This window comes from Hypomesus nipponensis, chromosome 15 (assembly GCF_054491055.1).
Source record: "Hypomesus nipponensis isolate SF chromosome 15, ASM5449105v1, whole genome shotgun sequence".
Lineage (NCBI taxonomy): Eukaryota > Metazoa > Chordata > Actinopteri > Osmeriformes > Osmeridae > Hypomesus > Hypomesus nipponensis.
Genome location: NC_140375.1, coordinates 18,599,095 through 18,618,635, shown reverse-complemented (window position 1 = coordinate 18,618,635; position 19,541 = coordinate 18,599,095). Strand labels below are relative to the sequence as shown.

The 19,541-nt window shown below is 44.8% G+C and overlaps 4 protein-coding genes across 7 annotated transcripts; 3 read left to right on the top strand and 1 right to left on the bottom strand.

The window, feature by feature from the left end:
- Nucleotides 1-1,935: 1,935 nt before the first annotated feature.
- On the bottom strand, nucleotides 1,936-17,610 carry LOC146257952 (extracellular calcium-sensing receptor-like). Of its 2 annotated transcripts, none has more exons than XM_084674086.1 (15): nucleotides 17,475-17,610; nucleotides 17,052-17,159; nucleotides 16,887-16,935; nucleotides 16,182-16,355; nucleotides 7,287-7,501; nucleotides 6,811-7,102; nucleotides 6,372-6,614; nucleotides 6,032-6,127; nucleotides 5,441-5,744; nucleotides 5,148-5,302; nucleotides 4,749-4,979; nucleotides 4,224-4,347; nucleotides 3,811-4,004; nucleotides 3,415-3,693; nucleotides 1,936-3,327 (listed from the first exon to the last, which is right to left on the bottom strand). In XM_084674086.1, exons 4-15 carry the CDS (start codon nucleotides 16,317-16,319, stop codon nucleotides 2,899-2,901), a joined length of 2,700 nt encoding a protein of 899 aa, XP_084530212.1. In that variant the 5' UTR covers nucleotides 16,320-16,355; nucleotides 16,887-16,935; nucleotides 17,052-17,159; nucleotides 17,475-17,610; the 3' UTR covers nucleotides 1,936-2,898. The 2 variants fall into 2 exon arrangements, with proteins under 2 accessions (XP_084530212.1, XP_084530214.1); XM_084674088.1 differs by having other exon boundaries at nucleotides 4,749-4,859.
- LOC146257954 (extracellular calcium-sensing receptor-like) lies at nucleotides 7,459-13,590 on the top strand. 2 transcript variants are annotated; one of them, XM_084674138.1, is made up of 3 exons: nucleotides 7,459-7,583; nucleotides 8,090-13,046; nucleotides 13,203-13,590. In XM_084674138.1, the coding sequence occupies exons 2-3, from the start codon at nucleotides 12,724-12,726 to the stop codon at nucleotides 13,588-13,590; spliced, it is 711 nt and encodes a 236-aa protein (XP_084530264.1). In that variant the 5' UTR covers nucleotides 7,459-7,583; nucleotides 8,090-12,723. The 2 variants fall into 2 exon arrangements, with proteins under 2 accessions (XP_084530264.1, XP_084530263.1); XM_084674137.1 differs by having other exon boundaries at nucleotides 7,525-13,046.
- On the top strand, nucleotides 13,766-15,261 carry LOC146257953 (extracellular calcium-sensing receptor-like). The gene is made up of 4 exons (XM_084674136.1): nucleotides 13,766-13,933; nucleotides 14,196-14,291; nucleotides 14,673-14,976; nucleotides 15,090-15,261. The coding sequence occupies exons 1-4, from the start codon at nucleotides 13,787-13,789 to the stop codon at nucleotides 15,251-15,253; spliced, it is 711 nt and encodes a 236-aa protein (XP_084530262.1). The 5' UTR covers nucleotides 13,766-13,786; the 3' UTR covers nucleotides 15,254-15,261.
- LOC146257951 (vomeronasal type-2 receptor 26-like) lies at nucleotides 17,166-19,415 on the top strand. 2 transcript variants are annotated; one of them, XM_084674133.1, is made up of 5 exons: nucleotides 17,166-17,408; nucleotides 17,862-17,985; nucleotides 18,111-18,304; nucleotides 18,421-18,699; nucleotides 18,787-19,415. In XM_084674133.1, exons 1-5 carry the CDS (start codon nucleotides 17,385-17,387, stop codon nucleotides 19,213-19,215), a joined length of 1,050 nt encoding a protein of 349 aa, XP_084530259.1. In that variant the 5' UTR covers nucleotides 17,166-17,384; the 3' UTR covers nucleotides 19,216-19,415. The 2 variants fall into 2 exon arrangements, with proteins under 2 accessions (XP_084530259.1, XP_084530261.1); XM_084674135.1 differs by lacking the exon at nucleotides 17,166-17,408 and adding an exon at nucleotides 17,572-17,692.
- The last annotated feature ends 126 nt before the right edge of the window (nucleotides 19,416-19,541 follow it).

The following is a 19,541-nucleotide window of genomic DNA, read 5'->3' as shown; positions in this document are numbered from 1 at the left end:
TAACAGCATACCCAAAGTAAATTGAAAGCTGTTCTTGAACCATTTGGAGTACATGCATGTAAATGGTCTCTTTTGAAAGCTGACACTCTGAAGTTATTTCCCCTGTTGTCAGGACCCGTCAGTCCTACTGGTGTTGAGTAATAGAAGCTTGAACACAAGAAAAGTGAAAGTTTCTATTTCCGCCTGGATTTTGTATTGAAAACAGAGGCCTGAAGAGGCCTAGAGGTGGCAGGTTTTAGCTGGAGGACAGAATTGGACCACAGCTTGAAGCCTTACCCAATTCAAATCAAAAGTCAAACATAATACCACAATATATTCATATTTGACACATTTTAATAAGAGTATGTCCAGGTGTTTTCTAAAAGGGCCTTAAGGACGCACACACCTAGTTGGCTTTAGAAGGCTGTCACCAGGGCATGGAAGCTCCTTTTGGGTCTAACGAGGTGTCAATCAAAAGGGCGGAGTGTAGCGGCCATTTTGAATTTCTCCAATTGTAAATACTCAAAGCACTCCTATGAGCGATAGTGCGTGAAAGACAGAACAAAAAGTTCTGCGAAGGCAGAATGAAGCAACAAGATCCTGCCTGTGTGGATATAGTTCATTGTTTGAACAACTACTCGATATGGTTAGATAATTTGGACCTTTGGGAATGTCACCAGACAATTTTTGTTGGGATATTTTGCATACCTGGACCACTGTGAACTTTTTAGTCGTTTGCTTTTGCTTTGTTTACATATTTGTGACTGGACAAAGACGTTGGTAATACTTGCTGTTGCGACTTGATGTTGAAATAGTTTCCATAAGTACAAGGTCAATAATCGTGGCTTTCCAATGATTAACATATGCGTAGCAGTCTAAGAAATGTATTTGTTCGAATTTAGTGAGTCGTAACTGAGGGAGGGAGGGGCAGCGTTTCTGACTCGCGGGCCCGACAAGACCGTAAAATAAATATTAACTACTTACCAAACCGAGAGTGAGGTCATGCCGGAAAAATATAAAAATATAAAACTGAAGCTGTAACGCAGGGGTGGTCAACCCTGGTCCTCGAGAGCCTCAGTCCTGCATGTTCTAGATGTTTCCCTGCTCCAGCACACCTGATTCAAATGAACAGTCCATCTCAGGCTTGGATAACGACCATCCATTTGAATCAGGTGTGCTGGAGCAGGGAAACTATGGAGCTAATTCAGGGCCAAATGTTTTGTTAATTTCGAAAAATAAATCTTTAGTCGAAAAACTAAAGCTTGACATTGAAAATGTACGTTTTGGTTGAAAACTTGAAAAATAAAACCATGTATTCAAAGAAAAAATAAGTGTACCAATTTTTTTTTCAGGTTGAATAAAATTTCGATTACATTTTGGAATAATTTTGAATAAGTTATAAATTTTTATTTTTCAATTTCATATTTTCACAGTTTCACATTTCATGTTTTCAGATTCAAAACTTTTTTTTTACAGTTTCACTTTTTTTTGTTTGGAGTTTCACTTTTTTTTGTTTGGAGTAAAAAAAAATATTTAGTTTCAGTTTTTTTTTTTTTTGTTTCAGACTTTTGGCCCCGATTTTGCGTAGGGGGCAGAACTTCAATTCAGAGGCGGGAATTATGAGTGACAGCCTAACAAAGAGGCAGAAGACTCGACAGTTGGCATGGCGTCCGCTCCGCCAACACAGTCTCATGCGTGTCTATGACAGGGGTTTACACATCGCGTTTGTTCCCGCCTACGTCAGCTCTCCGGGGAAATACACGGTTGCCGTGGAGATCTTTGCCATCCTGGCCTCCAGTTACGGACTTCTGGTCTGCATCTTCGCCCCAAAGTGTTACATCATCCTGCTGAGGCCTGAGAGGAACACCAAGAAACAGATGATGGCCAAATAACATCAAGGCCTTCTGTATGATAATAATTTGCTATCGCTTTTAGTGACTTTGGAGGTCTGTGAATTTTACAGAGAAATCTAATGTTAATATACTGTAAGTTAATGTTGTATAATAAAGTATACATTGTTTTGGAACAATTAACAATTGTTGTTTCTTTTCTGTCTGTCTACAGTAACACTGTGGACCCAATCTGGGTCACTTGTAAATTGAAATGTGAATCCTAACTTCTATTATTTAATATTACCTAATTGAGATCATTTTAATATCCATTCTTATCTTACAGTAATACAAAGTTTATTTACATTTATGTCCTATCAGCACAGTAACTGTCTTTAGTTTTCATCAAGCAGTTTTTCTGAAAATCAGATACTGTTATCTCTCTGTTTTCTGTCTGTTGACAAAAACAATTGCTCTCCGACCTCTCTCCCTTTCAGACAGCTTTATTGTCTTTCATATTTGGGGAAATTCTTGTGTGGTGTTACTTTAGACATAAAACCCAACCGAGGCCACGTCATCGTTGGAGACAGACATTCTTTGTTACTCTCGTTCTACAACAGGATTTGTAGAAGAAAAGCTACACACATCGGTCTCAGAAGGCTGTAAGTTATTACAACCAGCCCACATGGGTTTTCTCCAATTACCCCACCCCTTCTCAGACATAGTAAACAGACACAATAACAGTTCTAAACACTATGTACTTTATTATTATTCAAAAGAGGTTTAGACATAACATGCTACTGAGATGCCTCTGTCAAAAGAAATCTCTGGAAGCTGAGTGGTAAATTGGCAAAGAGTGGTGCTCACTTTCTATCACATATTAAAACATTCAGTTCCACAAAAGGTTTATCAATAGGCTAGCAATCTGTCAAAATGAAAAATATATATCATTGCACCGTTATGTAAACGCATGTGACAGCAAAGTAAAGTATTGCGAAATTATGTAAAACACATGCGACAGCAAAGTAAAGTAAACGCATGCGACAGCAAAGTAAAGTATTGCGACAGCAAAGTATTGAGGGCCTTGATGTTATTTGGCCATCATCTGTTTCTTGGTGTTCCTCTCAGGCCTCAGCAGGATGATGTAACACTTTGGAGCGAAGATGCAGACCAGAAGTCCGTAACTGGAGGCCAGGATGGCAAAGATCTCCACGGCAACCGTGAACTTCCCCGGAGAGCTCACGTAAGCTGGGATGAACGCGACCCACACGGTGCAGAAGATCAGCATGCTGAAGGTGATGAGCTTGGCCTCGTTGAAGTTGTCTGGGAGTTTCCTGGCTAGGAAGGCCAGGAGGAGGCAGAGGGAGGCCAGCAGGCCGATGTACCCCAGGACCAGGGAGAAGCCTGCAATGGAGCCCACAGCACACTCCAACAAGATCTTGGGCCCCTGGTCTCCTCTGATGCCCCTCTCTGTAGGCCGAGGGGGGGCCAGGGACAGCCACAACACACAGATCAGCACCTGGGAACAGAAAGCCTTCAGTTATAACCCTGAAGCCACTGCTTGGTGTACCATTACTTCATTACATTGTAAGCTTGTCAGGCCCACCTGTACCAGCGTGCAGAGAGAGATGCCCAGCCTTTGCTGGTTGGGACCCAGGTACCGCATCAGGTTCTCTCCAGGGAGGGTGGAGCGGAAGGCCACCAGAACCACCACGGTTCTGCTCAGCAGGCAGGAGAGGCACAGCACGAAGCTGATCCCAAACAGGGTGTGTCTCAGCATGCAGGACCAAGGCTTGGGCTGACCAATGAACGCCAGCGCACACAGGAAGCAGAGCTTGAGTGACAGCAGAAGCAGGAAGCTCAGCTCTGAGTTGTTGGCCCGCACCTAAAGAGATTAATAAATACAAAAACATTATACAGGAAACCTAATTTTGTAAGACAACAATTATGTCATGATGTAACAGCAGTGTAGCATGTTCTAAATCACCCAGTGTACTCGTACCAGTGGCGTGTGTCGGTGACAAATAAAAGTAATCAAGGTTGCGGCTGTTAGTGTTGCCCCGACAACAGAGATGACGGACAGGACGATTCCCATGGTGTCGCTGAGGGACAGGAAGTCCACCTGCTGGGGGATGCACTCAGTGTGGTCTGGGCTGGACCAGAACCTCTCAGGACACCGGCTGCATTCCACTGACCCTGAGAGGGAAGGGCCAGAGTCGGAAGAAGAGCTCAGTTCTGATCGGAATCAGAGTCACTTATCAGAGTCAGTCAGTATCAGAATTGGAAATCTAACATAACATCTAACATAATAACAATCCCCGTGAGAATCAGTCAGTTTGAATTATAGTATCAGGATCAAGTCCATGATCAGAATCAGTTATTATCAGAATTGGAATCCAAGTCAATCCCAGGTACCTGTCTCTCTGCTGACCTCCCCCTCTGAGCAGGGCAGACAGTCAAAGCAGCAGATTGGTCGGCCCTTCTGTGCCGCCTTCCAGGTGCCAGGGGGGCAGGGAGTGCTGCACACAGACACGGGCACCTGGGGGAGTGTCCTGGCATCATTAGCATGCTAACGTAGCATATCCGCACATAATTAGCAATTTCAGAATAGCATATCCTAGCATCATTAGCAGTGCTAACATCATATACAGTAAACTGGCATAGTTAGGAATGCCAGTATAATTTAACGTGGCATCATTAGCAATGTTAGAATAGTATATCCTGTTATAATTAACAATGCAACTTCACACATCCTGGGATCATTAGTAAAGAGATGATCAAATATCCTTGCATCCGTAGCAATGTTCCCAAATTTTTTACTCAAGTTTTTACTCTTGCAAATTTTTTAGTGGACAATATACTACTAAAATACAAAATACTACCAAAATGTTACAAAATACCACTCCCCTTCGCACAAATTTGTATTTCCTTGAGTCTTACCTCACGTCCACTCCCAGCACCCCACATCACTTTCTCAATTTCCAGGTGAAACTGGCCCCCCGCTCGCTCAGATGACACAAAATGTCCGACGGTGGCAAACTCCACCCCACCCTGTGGGGTCACATGCCAGTTGATGATGTCATAGGAAGCAGGTGGATCTCCATTCTGGTCAAAGTGGACGGGATCACCCACATGTGTGGTGAAGTTCACACCTCTCAGGTACTGAACAATCTGTAAGAGAGAAACTCCCATTTTACAGTATTTGGTTGTTAATCATGAAAATCGATCATAATAAAATAGGATAGAATAATTTGGATTGATAATCCCTTAAAGAATAATAATCCCTTTGATTACGTGTTTCTAAATCCTTAATCAGTGTGATGTTAAAGGTCAGCTCACGTCTTTGGGCTGCAGGCGCTGGAGGTTGGGACACTGGTCTCCAGGAGGGCAAGCCAGCATGCCATGCAGGGCGTGGGCGATGGCGTACACTGCCTTGTACACGTTATAGGTGGCCCTCAGCTGTGACACATCCGCGTACATACTCTTCCCCTCCACTGGGTTTAAAAAGATCACAGAATTACACAAATACATGGTTGACAGTGACGGTCAATATGACAAAAAGTATGACAATGCAATGCTTAATTTTGTGACACTCAACACAGTCGTTTTTTCCTGTAACAGATAGCACTGACCTATGACCTCTGACCCTGAACACAGCCGAGCAGTGCCCTGACTGGCCTCCAAAGAACACCCAAACAGCTCTTCCCACAATTCCCTGAGGAAGGGGTCGTGATGGGGCGAGGGCCCGCCTGGCCTCAGCTGGGTCAGGAAGGCTCCCAGCCCAGGGATAGGGGCCCTCCGGAGGGCAAACCCGATGGTGCCGGCCAGCGAAGGGAGGTTCTGGGGGACCGAGAGGCTGGTGAAGGTGACCCAGCCCTCAGTTGCGATCCACTGCTTATCTGTGATGTTCTGACGCACCACTTCCTTTAAAAGAAACTGTAGAATAAAAAACAGGATAAAGCAAGTTACCTTTTTTCAGGCAGAGAAATCGACAGATCTGTCTTTAACAGAATACTGTGTGTGGACCTCAGGTAAGTGCTAAATACACCTGGCATTCTCTGTGAAAATGTTACAATGACAGATATCAGGGCCACATCAAATATAGTCATAGGGCATCTCTGCCCTACGATATTCTTCTGATGCATATAGCAACAATACAAGATAAAGCTGCAAGTGGAATTAATAGTGAGTATTTGAGACAGAGTTGAACTGACAAGACTTACCTGTGCGTCCTGGGCCATGGCAAACACCACCACAACTGTGGCAGAGGACCTCTGGATGGTTTTAACCACCCGACTGATCCTGCTCTGGGTATGGACCTTAGGGGAGAAGAAAAGCATGATTAGAGAGAGAAAAGTGAAACTGAAGAGAAGTGAGAGAAAGAGGAGAGAGAGAAGAGAGAGAAGAATATACAAAATCAAAAACACAAAACCAGATACCGAGACGAAAACAATGAGGCAGGTCTTCAGACAGTACTTTGGGGACCTCAGAGAGAGAGTGTGTGAAAGAGAGAGAGGAAAGCTTATACAGATGGATGACCAGACACAGACTTGTCTAGAATACCTTGGGGATGACCTCAGAGTAGGAGACACACACTCCAGAGCCCCTCAGCTCTTGCAGCAGCATTTGGACCCCGTACTTCCCGTAGTCATCGTCCCCAGACAACAGGCCCACCCAGGTCCAGCCCAGCCGGGACAGCAGTGAGGCCATGGCCCGTGCCTGGAAGGCATCACTGGGAACAGTCCTGAAGAAGGAGGGGTACTTCCTACTGTCACTCAAACACGCACAGGACGCAAAGTAGCTCACCTGGGGGGAAAGAAGAGAGAGACAGGGAGAGAGAGACAAACAAGAAAGTAACAAGAAATAAAGACAGGTTCAAATGTTCCTGGAAACACTGATGTAATCTTTAGATAGAAGCAGTTTCTTTGCACAGCATCCCAGCCGAGTAAGGAGGGGGAAAGAAAAAGTAGTATTCATCCATAGACGGAGTCTCCCTGCCTACCATGGGCAGGGTATACACTCCCAGGGTCTGTGCCACCACGATGGAGGCTGAGGAGCGGGCGTCTCCGATGATGACTGGCACCTCGGGGGTTGTGCCACAGTCTGTGCCTGATATGGAGTCTTCCTGCCCGGTCACCATGCCCAGGGCTGCCCCCAGGGTGGTGCCCTCGGCCAGGCAGGAGTCTGAGGCTAGGTACCCCAGCCTGAGCCCAGGGAGGAGGCTAGGGTTACGGTTCACTTCCTCCACAGCAAAGATCATGGTCTGGAGCCAGCGGTACGCACGCTGGTTGAAACTGGAGCAGGGGAGCAAGATGGAGGGCGGGGAGGGAGAACAAGAGAGTTCTGGGTTAAATTATATGGAAAAGAGGGAAGACATTTTAACGAAAAAGAAAAACAAGTGCAAAGAACAGAAATTGGAACAATTTCAAATATTATTTTTATAAACAATTACATACATTTAATTTACAAACCACTTACATGGTACAATTAGTGTTGCTGCGCTTGCTCCTAAACTCTAGTTCAGGATCTGGAGCTTCCACATGGATGGGGAACAGGCCCCCGATCACCACGTCCCCTGCCCGATATACACTGCCGGACACAGGCTTAGCCAACAGCCGGCAGGCCCCCCCTCCTGCCAGGACCAGCCCAGGGAGGCAGGCCAGCAACCACAGCCAGCCAGAGAGCCACATCACCTGGGGAGAGGACCAACGGAGAACCATCACATGGAGCTGACACAAGAAGACCAAATTAAAGGATGGACAGTGATCACACACAGTAAGATAAAACTAGATAAAAATCTATTCTCACGGTACAGGTATTTTCTCTTCATGAAATTATAGTCCAACAGCTTCACCGAACTAAAAATATGAAAATGTTGTATTATAGTTAGTAAATCAATAAAGAGAGAGAGTGAGAAAGAGATAGAGATAGAGAGGGAGAGTGAGAGAGAGAAAGACAGAGGAGACACAGAACTGTTTCTGGGCATCCTCCTTCCAGAGAGAAAGGGAGAGAGAAGTACAGGAGATGCCAGGTATACCCCTGATATAGGACGAAACTAGCCCGCGGCTAAATGGCAAACAGTGAGATACAAACCAGACAGTGAGGGCAGGGCAGTCAGAAAAAGGGGTGGGTTGATTGGGGAGAAGCCGTGTGAGCTTGTTGTAAAAATGTTGGCCAATGGCCTTCCGAGACCGTGGTGTTACTGTTACTTCTACGATTCAGGATGTCTGAATTGTGAGAGAAAGAAGTCTGTTTCTAACAACAATGTGGCTTCTTTTCAGGTTCTGAAGTTCATGTATCTTCATCAGTCAGCGGAGTGGAGAGACACTGTATGAGAAATACAGTTTTTATTTTGTGAAATAAAAGATCAAAGACCTAGAAATGGTCTTCAACAACGTCTATGTCATGAAGGTCAGAGAGCTACTTGTTTGTTACAGTGAGTGAACACAGAGAAAAAAAAAAAATGAAACAGCCAGCGGATGAATTTAAAAGGCAGTCCTTGTATGTGATGTCATTCTTTGTAATTCCAGCTTTCTTACCTGTCTAGCTTCTTCCTAGCAAGGCACATGCTTGTTTCTAGGTTTCTAGGCTTTCCAGGTAAAAACTTTGGAAAGGTTGAATAAATTATTTCAAAAGATGAAAAAAAAAAACATGCCTGGTTGTGTTGTGTTTGTTAAAAAAATTGTGATGTTAAGTGTTGATGTTTATCAATCAGGGGTCTGCAACCCGGGGCTCTAGAGCCGCATGCGTCTCTTTGGCGCCGCCCTATTGGCTCCATAGAGCTTTTTCAAAAATATGAAAAAAGATGGCGTGAACTTATTTTTTGTTTTAATTATTAAAACAGAAATGTTTTAATATTGTTCTTTCTGCTTCGTCTGTCTGCTTCTGCTTCGTTCTGTCAACGAAGATTTACGTCATAGCCTGCGACACACGTTTCTTTCAGCTCGTTGTAGTGTCAGACAGCTGTTGCAAACAAACCGGCGGGTGTGTCATGACTCATGGGCCATGGATCCCGAAGGGAAAAAGAGAAAGATGGCTGAGGAGAACAGAGGATTCAACAGAGGTCTGTTCCATAAAGCGAGTTTACCGATTAAGTCAGACTTACGTCAGTTAGTCGGACTCATTTCTTGTTCATTCGGTTCCATAAAGCTAGCTCAACGTAGTTTGAACTTGGTTACTATGGCAACTTAGGCTACAAAACTAGTCTGGTCAGGGTTGCGCTCAAATAAGGGCAAAAAAAATTGCTATGCGCGCTCGCGTGCATGAAACGACTGGCGAGAGTAGCCGCTTGCAGTCGGGGAGGAGTTGAAAACGGCTCTGTGAAGCCGGACATTCCTAGCCTGGCTGCCAGCCCAACTTCTCCCCGCCCACAAAAAAAATTGGTCGGGAAGTTGGGTCTGGAGGGTCTCGTATTGGGAACAACTACATAAAACCAGGATCGGGACGGACCAATGAAATTGCCAGGGAGGGCTTTATACGATGATGGACAGATGATCAACAGTAACGTAATCAACAACGTCACGAAAGGGCCCTTGGGTTGAATTCGTTTTCAACAAACAACATATTATGTTGCTCTGATTGGTTGTAGGTCTATCCAATTGAGCGAAGAGGCATTTGTTTTACGAGTTCGGTTGAAACACGCCCCGTAGTCACAGCCCAACGGAGAGTTTTCAGACTCATATTCTGACTATAATTTTGAGTATGACAACGTCAGGCTAGGACATTCCAGCTTCTTGTGGTATGCTGCGTTGACGTCAGTCATGGCCGATAAAGCGCTGTTTGCTGACTTTACTTTATTTTTAATTAAACGTAGTCTTTCCATTAGTGAAGAGGCGGACTAAAACCCTGTCTTTAACAAATTTTTTATTCAACAGTTTGGTCCAGATTTGAGCATTCTGGCAAAACTGAAGGTGCCAGAATAATTACAAAACACGCGTCAAAGTTGTGTGTGAGTCTGGCCAATCATGAAATAGCTGTGTCGTCATTAGAACCCGTGCAGTTGCTCTTGAGAAAATGCGCTCGGCTTCACAGCCGGAAGTTCTCGAATCGATCTCACGGTACTTTGATGGCGACGTCACAGTGACCTAGCCTCGGCGCCGTCTCAAGTCGGACAAAGAGTCTAACCAGAATTCACTGTTTCAAGACACCCGCCTGCAGCGCTGCATGAAGTCAGTCCATGTCGAAGGCACCTAATGTCATGTGATTTGGATGTGATTCTTATAATAGGCATATTCATTCATCAACCCAACGCGTTAGCGAAGTAGGGCTAGGCCAACTTACGTTTTTAAGGTGGCAGGCTACATCATATTTTACGTTTTTAAGGTGGTAGGCTACATCATATTTGACGTTGAACTATGAAAAATAAACCGTTGTTGGCAGAGTTTGCAGTCTACGTTTTTCGAGTCACCCGGTACTTTGTAAATGTACTTTAATGCAATGCTGCCATACCACCAATTTATTTGCCATTTTGACTAATAACACCGACAAAGTAGGCTATGGCAGAGTTTGTAGTTCTGCAGCCAATTGTGCTTGTGCCGTGTGCAAAATACCAAACCAAAGTGCAGATTAACGAAAGGGAAAACAGTAACACCTTTTCTTTTAATTTATATATTTCTAGAGTTGCTTTATTTGTCTTAAATAATACAATCTACAATTTCTGTAGAACATTTCTTTAATTCAGCAATGGTGACACAAACGGGAATCAGATCTCACACTGCCATATGGCAGCTCGACTAAAAAAATCTTTAATCAACCAAGAGTATATCGACCAGAAAATCAACTAGTCGACTGAGTGTGGACAGCCCTAGTTATTTTCACTTTTTTCTTTTACTTATAGCTAGTTCAGTGCAGCGTAATTGTTTTCCGTGATAATTAAATGCTAGTGTGATAATAAAATTACATTTAGTTATTTCGCAGACGCTCTTATCCAGAGCGACTTACAGTAAGTACAGGGACATTCCCTCGAGGCAAGTAGGGTGAAGTGCCTTTCCCAAGGACACAACGTCATTTGGCACGGCCGGGAATCGAACCATCAACCTTTTGATCACTAGCCCGATTCCCTAACCACTCAGCCACCTGACTCCCTAAATGACTATTTTAAATCATACATTTTTTTTATACATAGAAATATAAACTTGTCGTGTGTAAAAAAAACTGTTGTGTTGTGTGCAAAAATTTTTTTTCTAAAGGCTGAAAAATATATTTGATCAATATATTTTTCTTATAAAGGTTTCCCCTCCATAATTTGGAAAGGTTTAAATTATTTTTCTTTTTTTTTATAGAAACTCGTGTTGTGTGTGAAAAAATACGTTTCCAAAGGTTGAAGAAAATCTGATGAGTATCTGTACTTATCTGTACAGAGTTAATTCTTTAGTTAGCTAGCTAACAACCGTATGGTAGTAGTTGTGTCTTTGAGTGTCCCGCCAAGACGTGTCCCAGTCACGAAAGTTGAATTTTGTTGCAAAGGGTTGGTCACAGCTGACCAATTGTGCAGGTGGAAAATCAGACACACACAACAGCACCCTCATGTGGTTAAAAGTAAGAGTTGCACCTAAAGGATGATTTTTTAACGTGTATATTTAGCGAACACATTCAAATCCTAAGCAACATGCAGGTTTAAGTCTTTGCCTGTAACCTCATGATTTGCAGTTAACTCTAAAAACACTACCACCACATCATAGCTATGCCCTATCCTCTCTCTTTACATACACAAATTCAATACTATGCTTTTATGATCTAAATGATTGCATTATAGATTGTTTTCATGTTATGCATTAACTAAACAACACAATATCGATTTATACATCGTAAGCAGCTTAAGATTTCTGGTTCTAGAACAACAAAGTTCTGGTCATGAAGATTTTCCCAGCATTAGAAAAAGGCAAGACTTTGAGTGTTGTTTGATATATTTTTCTCAGTTTGAGGGTAAATAGACTAGAACCTCCTGTCAGCTGTGGCCATGAGGTGTTTCTTGGTGTTCCTCTCAGGCCTCAGCAGGATGATGTCACACTTTGGGGCGAAGATGCAGACCAGAAGTCCGTAACACACAAAGTCCCACTCTGACAGGCCCGGTCAGGTTTCCGAAGTGACTGTCACTTGGAACGGACAGTTGAAAGTCAAGTGGGTGAGAGTGAACTGTAAGTGCACTCAATTGCAACTGTGATTAGAGTGATTGCAAAGTCTGCAGTCAGAGCAAAAGTCGACCTTAAACCTCCCCACTCCCTCACACATACACACACACCACACTCACAGCGTAATCAAATCAAATTTCAAATAATTTTTTGTTTAGCTCTTTTTACAAGCAACGACACAGAAAGCTTCCAAGGCGCTCATAGAGCTGCATGGAAACCGTCAGAGGTCTAAGTACAATAAAGATATTCCCTTAATTTGTGTTTTTATTGCATCATGGTCTCAGATGGCCACTGAAATATTTAGCCGGCGGCAAATTTCTGCTTATTTAAGGGGTGTCCTCTCCAGCCCCTCTTTCTTCCTCTCTCCTCTCTGGAAGAAAGGTAGATCAACCATCTCTCCTCTGTCTGTGTGTGTGTGTCTATAAACTAACAGAAACCCAAATGGCCTACATCAGTACGTCGGCTCCTCATTCTTCCTCTAACAGTGGCGCTTTACTCTACTCTACTCTACTCCCTCTCTGTCTCCCTCTCTGTCTCTCTCTCTGTCTCTCTCTCTCTGCATCTCTCTCTGCATCAGTCTCTCTGTCTCTCTCTCTGTCTCTCTCTCTGCATCTCTCTCTGTCTCTCTCTCTCTGTCACTCATTCTGTACATATACTTAGAGTTCTTCCACAGCTGGTTGTGAGTTGGAGGTCTGTGATTTCAGGAGACCTGGCAGTCATTCCAGAGTTTGTGTCGATGTTATGAAGTGTTTGGCTTGTCTGTATCTCTGTCTGCGACCTGGACAATGTCTGTATCTCTCTGTATGCTACCTGGACATCAAATAACAAGGTTGTATGTTCTGTCTCCTCCATGTGATGGTTCTCTGCCTGGCCTTCGTTGGTCCTCTCCCCAGGTGATGTGGCTCTCTGGTTGGTTCTGGTTGCTGGCCTGCCTCCCTGGGCTGGTCCTGGCAGGAGGGGGGGCCTGCCGGCTGTTGGCTAAGCCTGTGTCCGGCAGTGTATATCGGGCAGGGGACGTGGTGATCGGGGGCCTGTTCCCCATCCATGTGGAAGCTCCAGAACCTGAACTAGAGTTTAGGAGCAAGCGCAGCAACACTAACTGTACCATGTAAGTGGTTTGTAAAAGCAAATGTATACAATTGTTTTTAGAGTGTCGTCCTGAAATGATTCAATCTCCCTCTTTGCAGTTGTGCAAACCTAGGTCCTTTAACCCAGAACTATTTTGTTCTCCCTCCCCGCCCTCCATCTTGCTCCCCTGCTCCAGTTTCTACCAGCGTGCGTACCGCTGGCTCCAGACCATGATCTTTGCTGTGGAGGAAGTGAACCGTAACCCTAGCCTCCTCCCTGGGCTCAGGCTGGGGTACCTAGCCTCAGACTCCTGCCTGGCCGAGGGCACCACCCTGGGGGCAGCCCTGGGCATGGTGACCGGGCAGGAAGACTCCATATCAGGCACAGACTGTGGCACAACCCCCGAGGTGCCAGTCATCATCGGAGACGCCCGCTCCTCAGCCTCAATCGTGGTGGCACAGACCCTGGGAGTGTTTACCCTGCCCATGGTAGGCAGGGAGACTCCGTCTATGGATGAATACTACTTTTTCTTTCCCCCTCCTTACTCGGCTGGGATGCTGTGCAAAGAAACTGCTTCTATCTAAAGATTACATCAGTGTTTCCAGGAACATTTGAACCTGTCTTTATTTCTTGTTACTTTCTTGTTTGTCTCTCTCTCCCTGTCTCTCTCTTCTTTCCCCCCAGGTGAGCTACTTTGCGTCCTGTGCGTGTTTGAGTGACAGTAGGAAGTACCCCTCCTTCTTCAGGACTGTTCCCAGCGATGCCTTCCAGGCACGGGCCATGGCCTCACTGCTGTCCCGGCTGGGCTGGACCTGGGTGGGCCTGTTGTCTGGGGACGATGACTACGGGAAGTACGGGGTCCAAATGCTGCTGCAAGAGCTGAGGGGCTCTGGAGTGTGTGTCTCCTACTCTGAGGTCATCCCCAAGGTATTCTAGACAAGTCTGTGTCTGGTCATCCATCTGTATAAGCTTTCCTCTCTCTCTTACACACTCTCTCTCTCTCTCTCTCTCTCTCTCTCTCTGAGGTCCCCAAAGTACTGTCTGAAGAATTGCCTCATTGTTTTCGTGTCGGTATCTGTTTTTGTGTGTTTTTGATTTTGTATTTGTCTGCTTCTCTATCTTTCTCTCATCAGTCTCTCTGTCTCACTTCTCTTCAGTCTCTCTAATCATCATTTTCTCCTCCCTTAAGGTCCATACCCAGAGCAGGATCAGTCAGGTGGTTAAAACCATCCAGAGGTCCTCTGCCACAGTTGTGGTGGTGTTTGCCATACCCCAGGATGCACAGGTGAGCCTCATCAGTACAGGTCTGTCTCAGATACTCATAATTAATACGATTCCACTTGCAGCATTATCTTGTATTGTTGCCATATATGTATCTGAAGAATATCAGGTCTCTTTAGCACATGTTACGTGGTAGAGTAGGTTCCACATCTGTGGAAGAGGGACAGATGCAAACAGGCTCCAACAGAATGTATATAAAATGTTAATTCATACATTTTGAATATTTTTTTCATCTCTTAAAATCTCAGGTTCACATAGTATACACATTAATATACACATTACTAATGACCTTCTTGATTCCGTTAATATCATGTTTTTGATTTACTGGAAACGTCAGATCGGTATTTCAGACAGTTGTCACTTTGCTCCTCCTGTTTGCCTGCAGGCTCTCATGAAGGAAGTGGTGCGTCAGAACATCACAGATAAGCAGTGGATCGCTACCGAGGCCTGGGTCTCTGAGACCAGCCTCTCGGTCCCCCAGAACCTCCCTTCGCTGGCCGGCACCATCGGGTTTGCCCTCCGGAGGGCCCCTATCCCTGGGCTGGGAGCCTTCCTGACCCAGCTGAGGCCAGGCGGGCCCTCGCCCCATCACGACCCCTTCCTCAGGGAATTGTGGGAAGAACTGTTTGGGTGTTCTTTGGAGGCCAGTCAGGGCACTGCTCGGCTGTGTTCAGGGTCAGAGGTCATAGGTCAGTGTAGCTGTTATAGGAAAACTGTCTTGTTCATAACAATGAAGGTCTTGATTGACTCACTTTTACATAATTTTCATGTAAATCTGCTTGTTTCATTTTGTCAAACCCAGTGGAGGGGGAGAGTATGTACGCGGATGTGTCACAGTTGAGGGGCACCTATAACGTGTACAAGGCAGTGTACGCCATCGCCCACGCTCTGCATGGCATGCTGGCCTGCCCTCCTGGAGACCAGTGTCCCAACCTCCAGCGCCTGCAGCCCAAAGACGTGAGCTGACCTTTAACATCACACTGAATAAGGATTTAGAAACACGTCATCAAAGGGATTATGATTTTTTTAACAGATTATCAATCCAAATGATTCAATCCTATTTTTATTCAGATCTATTTTCATGATTGGCAACCAAATACTATATAATGGGCAGGGGTTGACATTAATTGTTTGGGCCACTTGTCCTAATGGCAAGTTAGACAAATGTTTTACTCTAACACCTCAATGTACTTGTCCAAAACAAAAACATTTGCTAATGTATAGTAAATATGACAACTATAGACAGATAGCAAATTGATAAAATGTTATTTTATAAATGACTTGTTTTTATTTATTTATGATTTTATAAATGACTATAAAGGGCTTGTTTCGTACAAATTACTTGAGGTCTCTGTGACATTGGCAGTCTTACATTTGTCATATCTAAAAGAGCTTGTTCCTTTGAACAAAGAGGAGGATCTGAAATGATAACTGGAGAGGGTACAATTTCAGTGGAAATTGTGGGGTGTGCTCCTGTATTTTTGTACGCCCTTTGACTGGATTACACTACCAGCCCAATTTGTATGAAACTTGGTGAAGGGGTGTAGCATGGGCCAACATAATCTCTCCAGCTGTACATCGTAGCCAAAGCCCACCTGAGAGGTCGCGACAGCTAGTCAGACTCGTCAAATCACTACATCTCTACAGTCTGTGCAGCTAATTTAATGCTCAACACTTGAACGGGGACTTATTACTTGAAAGTAGGGCTGGGCGGTATAGCCAAAAATGTTTATCACGGTCTCCGTCGTCCCGTCGGCAGTCAGATAGCTGAGCGGTGAGGGAGTCGGGCTAGTAATCAGAAGGTTGCCGGATCGATTCCCAGCCGTGCAAAATGACGTTAGATAAGAGCTAAATGTAATGGGAGTTGTTTGCTCTCTTACAGATTGTTCAGTACCTGAGAGGTGTGAACTTCACCACACATGTGGGTGATCCCGTCCACTTTGATCAGAATGGAGATCCACCTGCTTCCTATGACATCATCAACTGGCACGTGACCCCACAGGGTGGGGCAGAATTTGCCACCGTCGGACATTTCTTGACATCTGATGGATCGGGGGGCCAGTTTCACCTGGAAATCGAGAGAGTGATGTGGGGTGCTGGGAGTGGACGTGAGGTAAGACTCAAGAACATTTAGAAAAAATATGTGCAAAGGTGAAGCAATTCTATGTAGTAATTTGGTAGTCTGGCTGCCAGCCCATAAAGCCTACTAAGCCCCGCCCACAACAAATTGGGTCGGGAAGTTGGGTCTGGGGAAGTTCGGTTGGGGAACAACTATATCCCAACAGGAGCTGTTCGAACCAATGAAATTGTCAGGGCGGGCTTTATACAATGATGGACAGATGATCAACAGTAACTTAATCAACCACATCACCAAAGAGCGCTTGGGTTTAATTCGTTTTCAACAAACAACATATTACGTTGCGCTGATTGGTTGTAGGTCTATCCAATTGAGCGAAGAGGCATTTGTGTTTACGAGTTTGGCCCCATACTTACAGCCCAACGGAGTTATCATATTCTGATATTCAAATACTCATATTCTGACGAGAATTATGAGTATGACAACGTCAAGCTAGTAATTTGGTGGTATTTTGTGTTTTACCTTAAATATCTGGAAGAGGTTACTGTTGAAAGGTTATGACATCATGGTTCTGTAAATCAAATGATAGATTTTGATAATATATTAAAACCTTTTTGTGTATTGTTGTGTATGGAAAAATGTGTAAACATTTTTTTGAACGGTGGAAAAAATAATCAGAAACATCACCAGTTATTGTTATCGTCCTTGCTGTGAAAAGCCTTTACACCCTGAGCTGTCTGGTTTCCTTGGAAACGATATGCTCGCGCTCTGGCTTTAACCGTGTAGTACATTTGACTACATTTAGGAGGAAACAACAACAATTGTTAAAAACAAAAAACACTACAGCTCTAACATTAATATATATAAGTCGAGTCAGACAAATGTTACAGTGACGCCCTTTGACATCGTTTGATAAGTGTATTTTGACAACAACCTACAAGCTAGTGCTAACTCGCCCTAGTACTTAAGAATAATAAGCTTGAAAGACAGCTAGAGCTAATATAGAGCTAATATACTACAATGTACATGTGCTACAATATAAAGGTACACTATACAAAACAAACATACACCCCTTGCAACCGTATGAACGATTGTGTGACGTTTACCCACCTGAAAGAATATAGAAAATAGAGTCGGCTGGTCGCTATTGGCTTCTCAGGTTAGATGTTAACCTCCAACTGGGGAACGCTGACGCAGCGCGAGGCCACTGCTTTTATAATCGCGGTGATCTCGTGCCCTTTGTAACTCACGATAAAAATACTACATATAAGCAAGTCGGCAATTATATACATATTCTGTGTGCCACAATAATGTTGCCAGTATATAAGGTTAGCATTGCTAATTATGCCAGTACGTACTGTCTGATGCAAGTAATGCCAGGATTAGTAATGCTGGCATTGCTATTGCTATCAATAACAGGATATATGATGCTAGCATTGCTAATAATGCTAGGATATGCTACCTTAGCATGCTAATGATGCCAGGACACTCCCCCAGGTGCCCGTGTCTGTGTGCAGCACTCCCTGCCCCCCTGGCACCTGGAAGGCGGCACAGAAGGGCCGACCAATCTGCTGCTTCGACTGTTTACCCTGCTCAGAGGGGGAGGTCAGCAGAGAGACAGGTACCTGGGATTGGGATTGGGATCTTAATTCTGGATTCCAATTCTGATACTGACTGACTCTGATAAGTGACTCTGATTCCGATCAGAACTGAGCTCTTCTTCCGACTCTGGCCCTTCCCTCTCAGGGTCAGTGGAATGCAGCCGGTGTCCTGAGAGGTTCTGGTCCAGCCCAGACCACACTGAGTGCATCCCCCAGCAGGTGGACTTCCTGTCCCTCAGCGACACCATGGGAATCGTCCTGTCCGTCATCTCTGTTGTCGGGGCAACACTAACAGCCGCAACCTTGATAACTTTTATTTGTCACCGACACACGCCACTGGTACGAGTACACTGGGTGATTTAGAACATGCTACACTGCTGTTACATCATTACATAATTGTAGTCTTAAAGAATGTGGTTTCCTGTATAATGTTTTGTATTTATTAATCTCTTTAGGTGCGGGCCAACAACTCAGAGCTGAGCTTCCTGCTTCTGCTGTCACTCAAGCTCTGCTTCCTGTGTGCGCTGTCGTTCATTGGTCAGCCCAGGCCTTGGTCCTGCATGCTGAGACACACCCTGTTTGGGATCAGCTTCGTGCTGTGCCTCTCCTGCCTGCTGAGCAGAACCGTGGTGGTTCTGGTGGCCTTCCGCTCCACCCTCCCTGGAGAGAACCTGATGCGGTACCTGGGTCCCAACCAGCAGAGGCTGGGCATCTCTCTCTGCACGCTGGTACAGGTGGGCCTGACAAGCTTACAATGTAATGAAGTAATGGTACACCAAGCAGTGGCTTCAGGGTTATAACTGAAGGCTTTCTGTTCCCAGGTGCTGATCTGTGTGTTGTGGCTGTCCCTGGCCCCCCCTCGGCCTACAGAGAGGGGCATCAGAGGAGACCAGGGGCCCAAGATCTTGTTGGAGTGTGCTGTGGGCTCCATTGCAGGCTTCTCTCTGGTCCTGGGGTACATCGGCCTGCTGGCCTCCCTCTGCCTCCTCCTGGCCTTCCTAGCCAGGAAACTCCCAGACAACTTCAACGAGGCCAAGCTCATCACCTTCAGCATGCTGATCTTCTGCACCGTGTGGGTCGCGTTCATCCCAGCTTACGTCAGCTCTCCGGGGAAGTTCACGGTTGCCGTGGAGATCTTTGCCATCCTGGCCTCCAGTTACGGACTTCTGGTCTGCATCTTCGCCCCAAAGTGTTACATCATCCTGCTGAGGCCTGAGAAGAACACCAAGAAACAGATGATGGCCAAATAACATCAAGGCCTTCTGTATGATAATAATTTGCTATCGCTTTTAGTGACTTTTGAGGTCTGTGAATTTTACAGATATCTTGTAATGTTAATATACTGTAAGTTAATGTTGTTCACAAAGCACACTTTGCCTCTAATCTTACTAGTCAGCTCAAGATCGTTTCTTTGGGCAAAAACGTGAAAAATAATAAAGTATACATTGTTTTGGAACAATTAACAATTATTGTTTCTTTTCTGTCTGTCTACAGTAACACTGTGGACCCATTCTGGGTCACTTGTAAATTGAAATGTGAATCCTAACTTCCATTATTTAATATTACCTCATTGAGA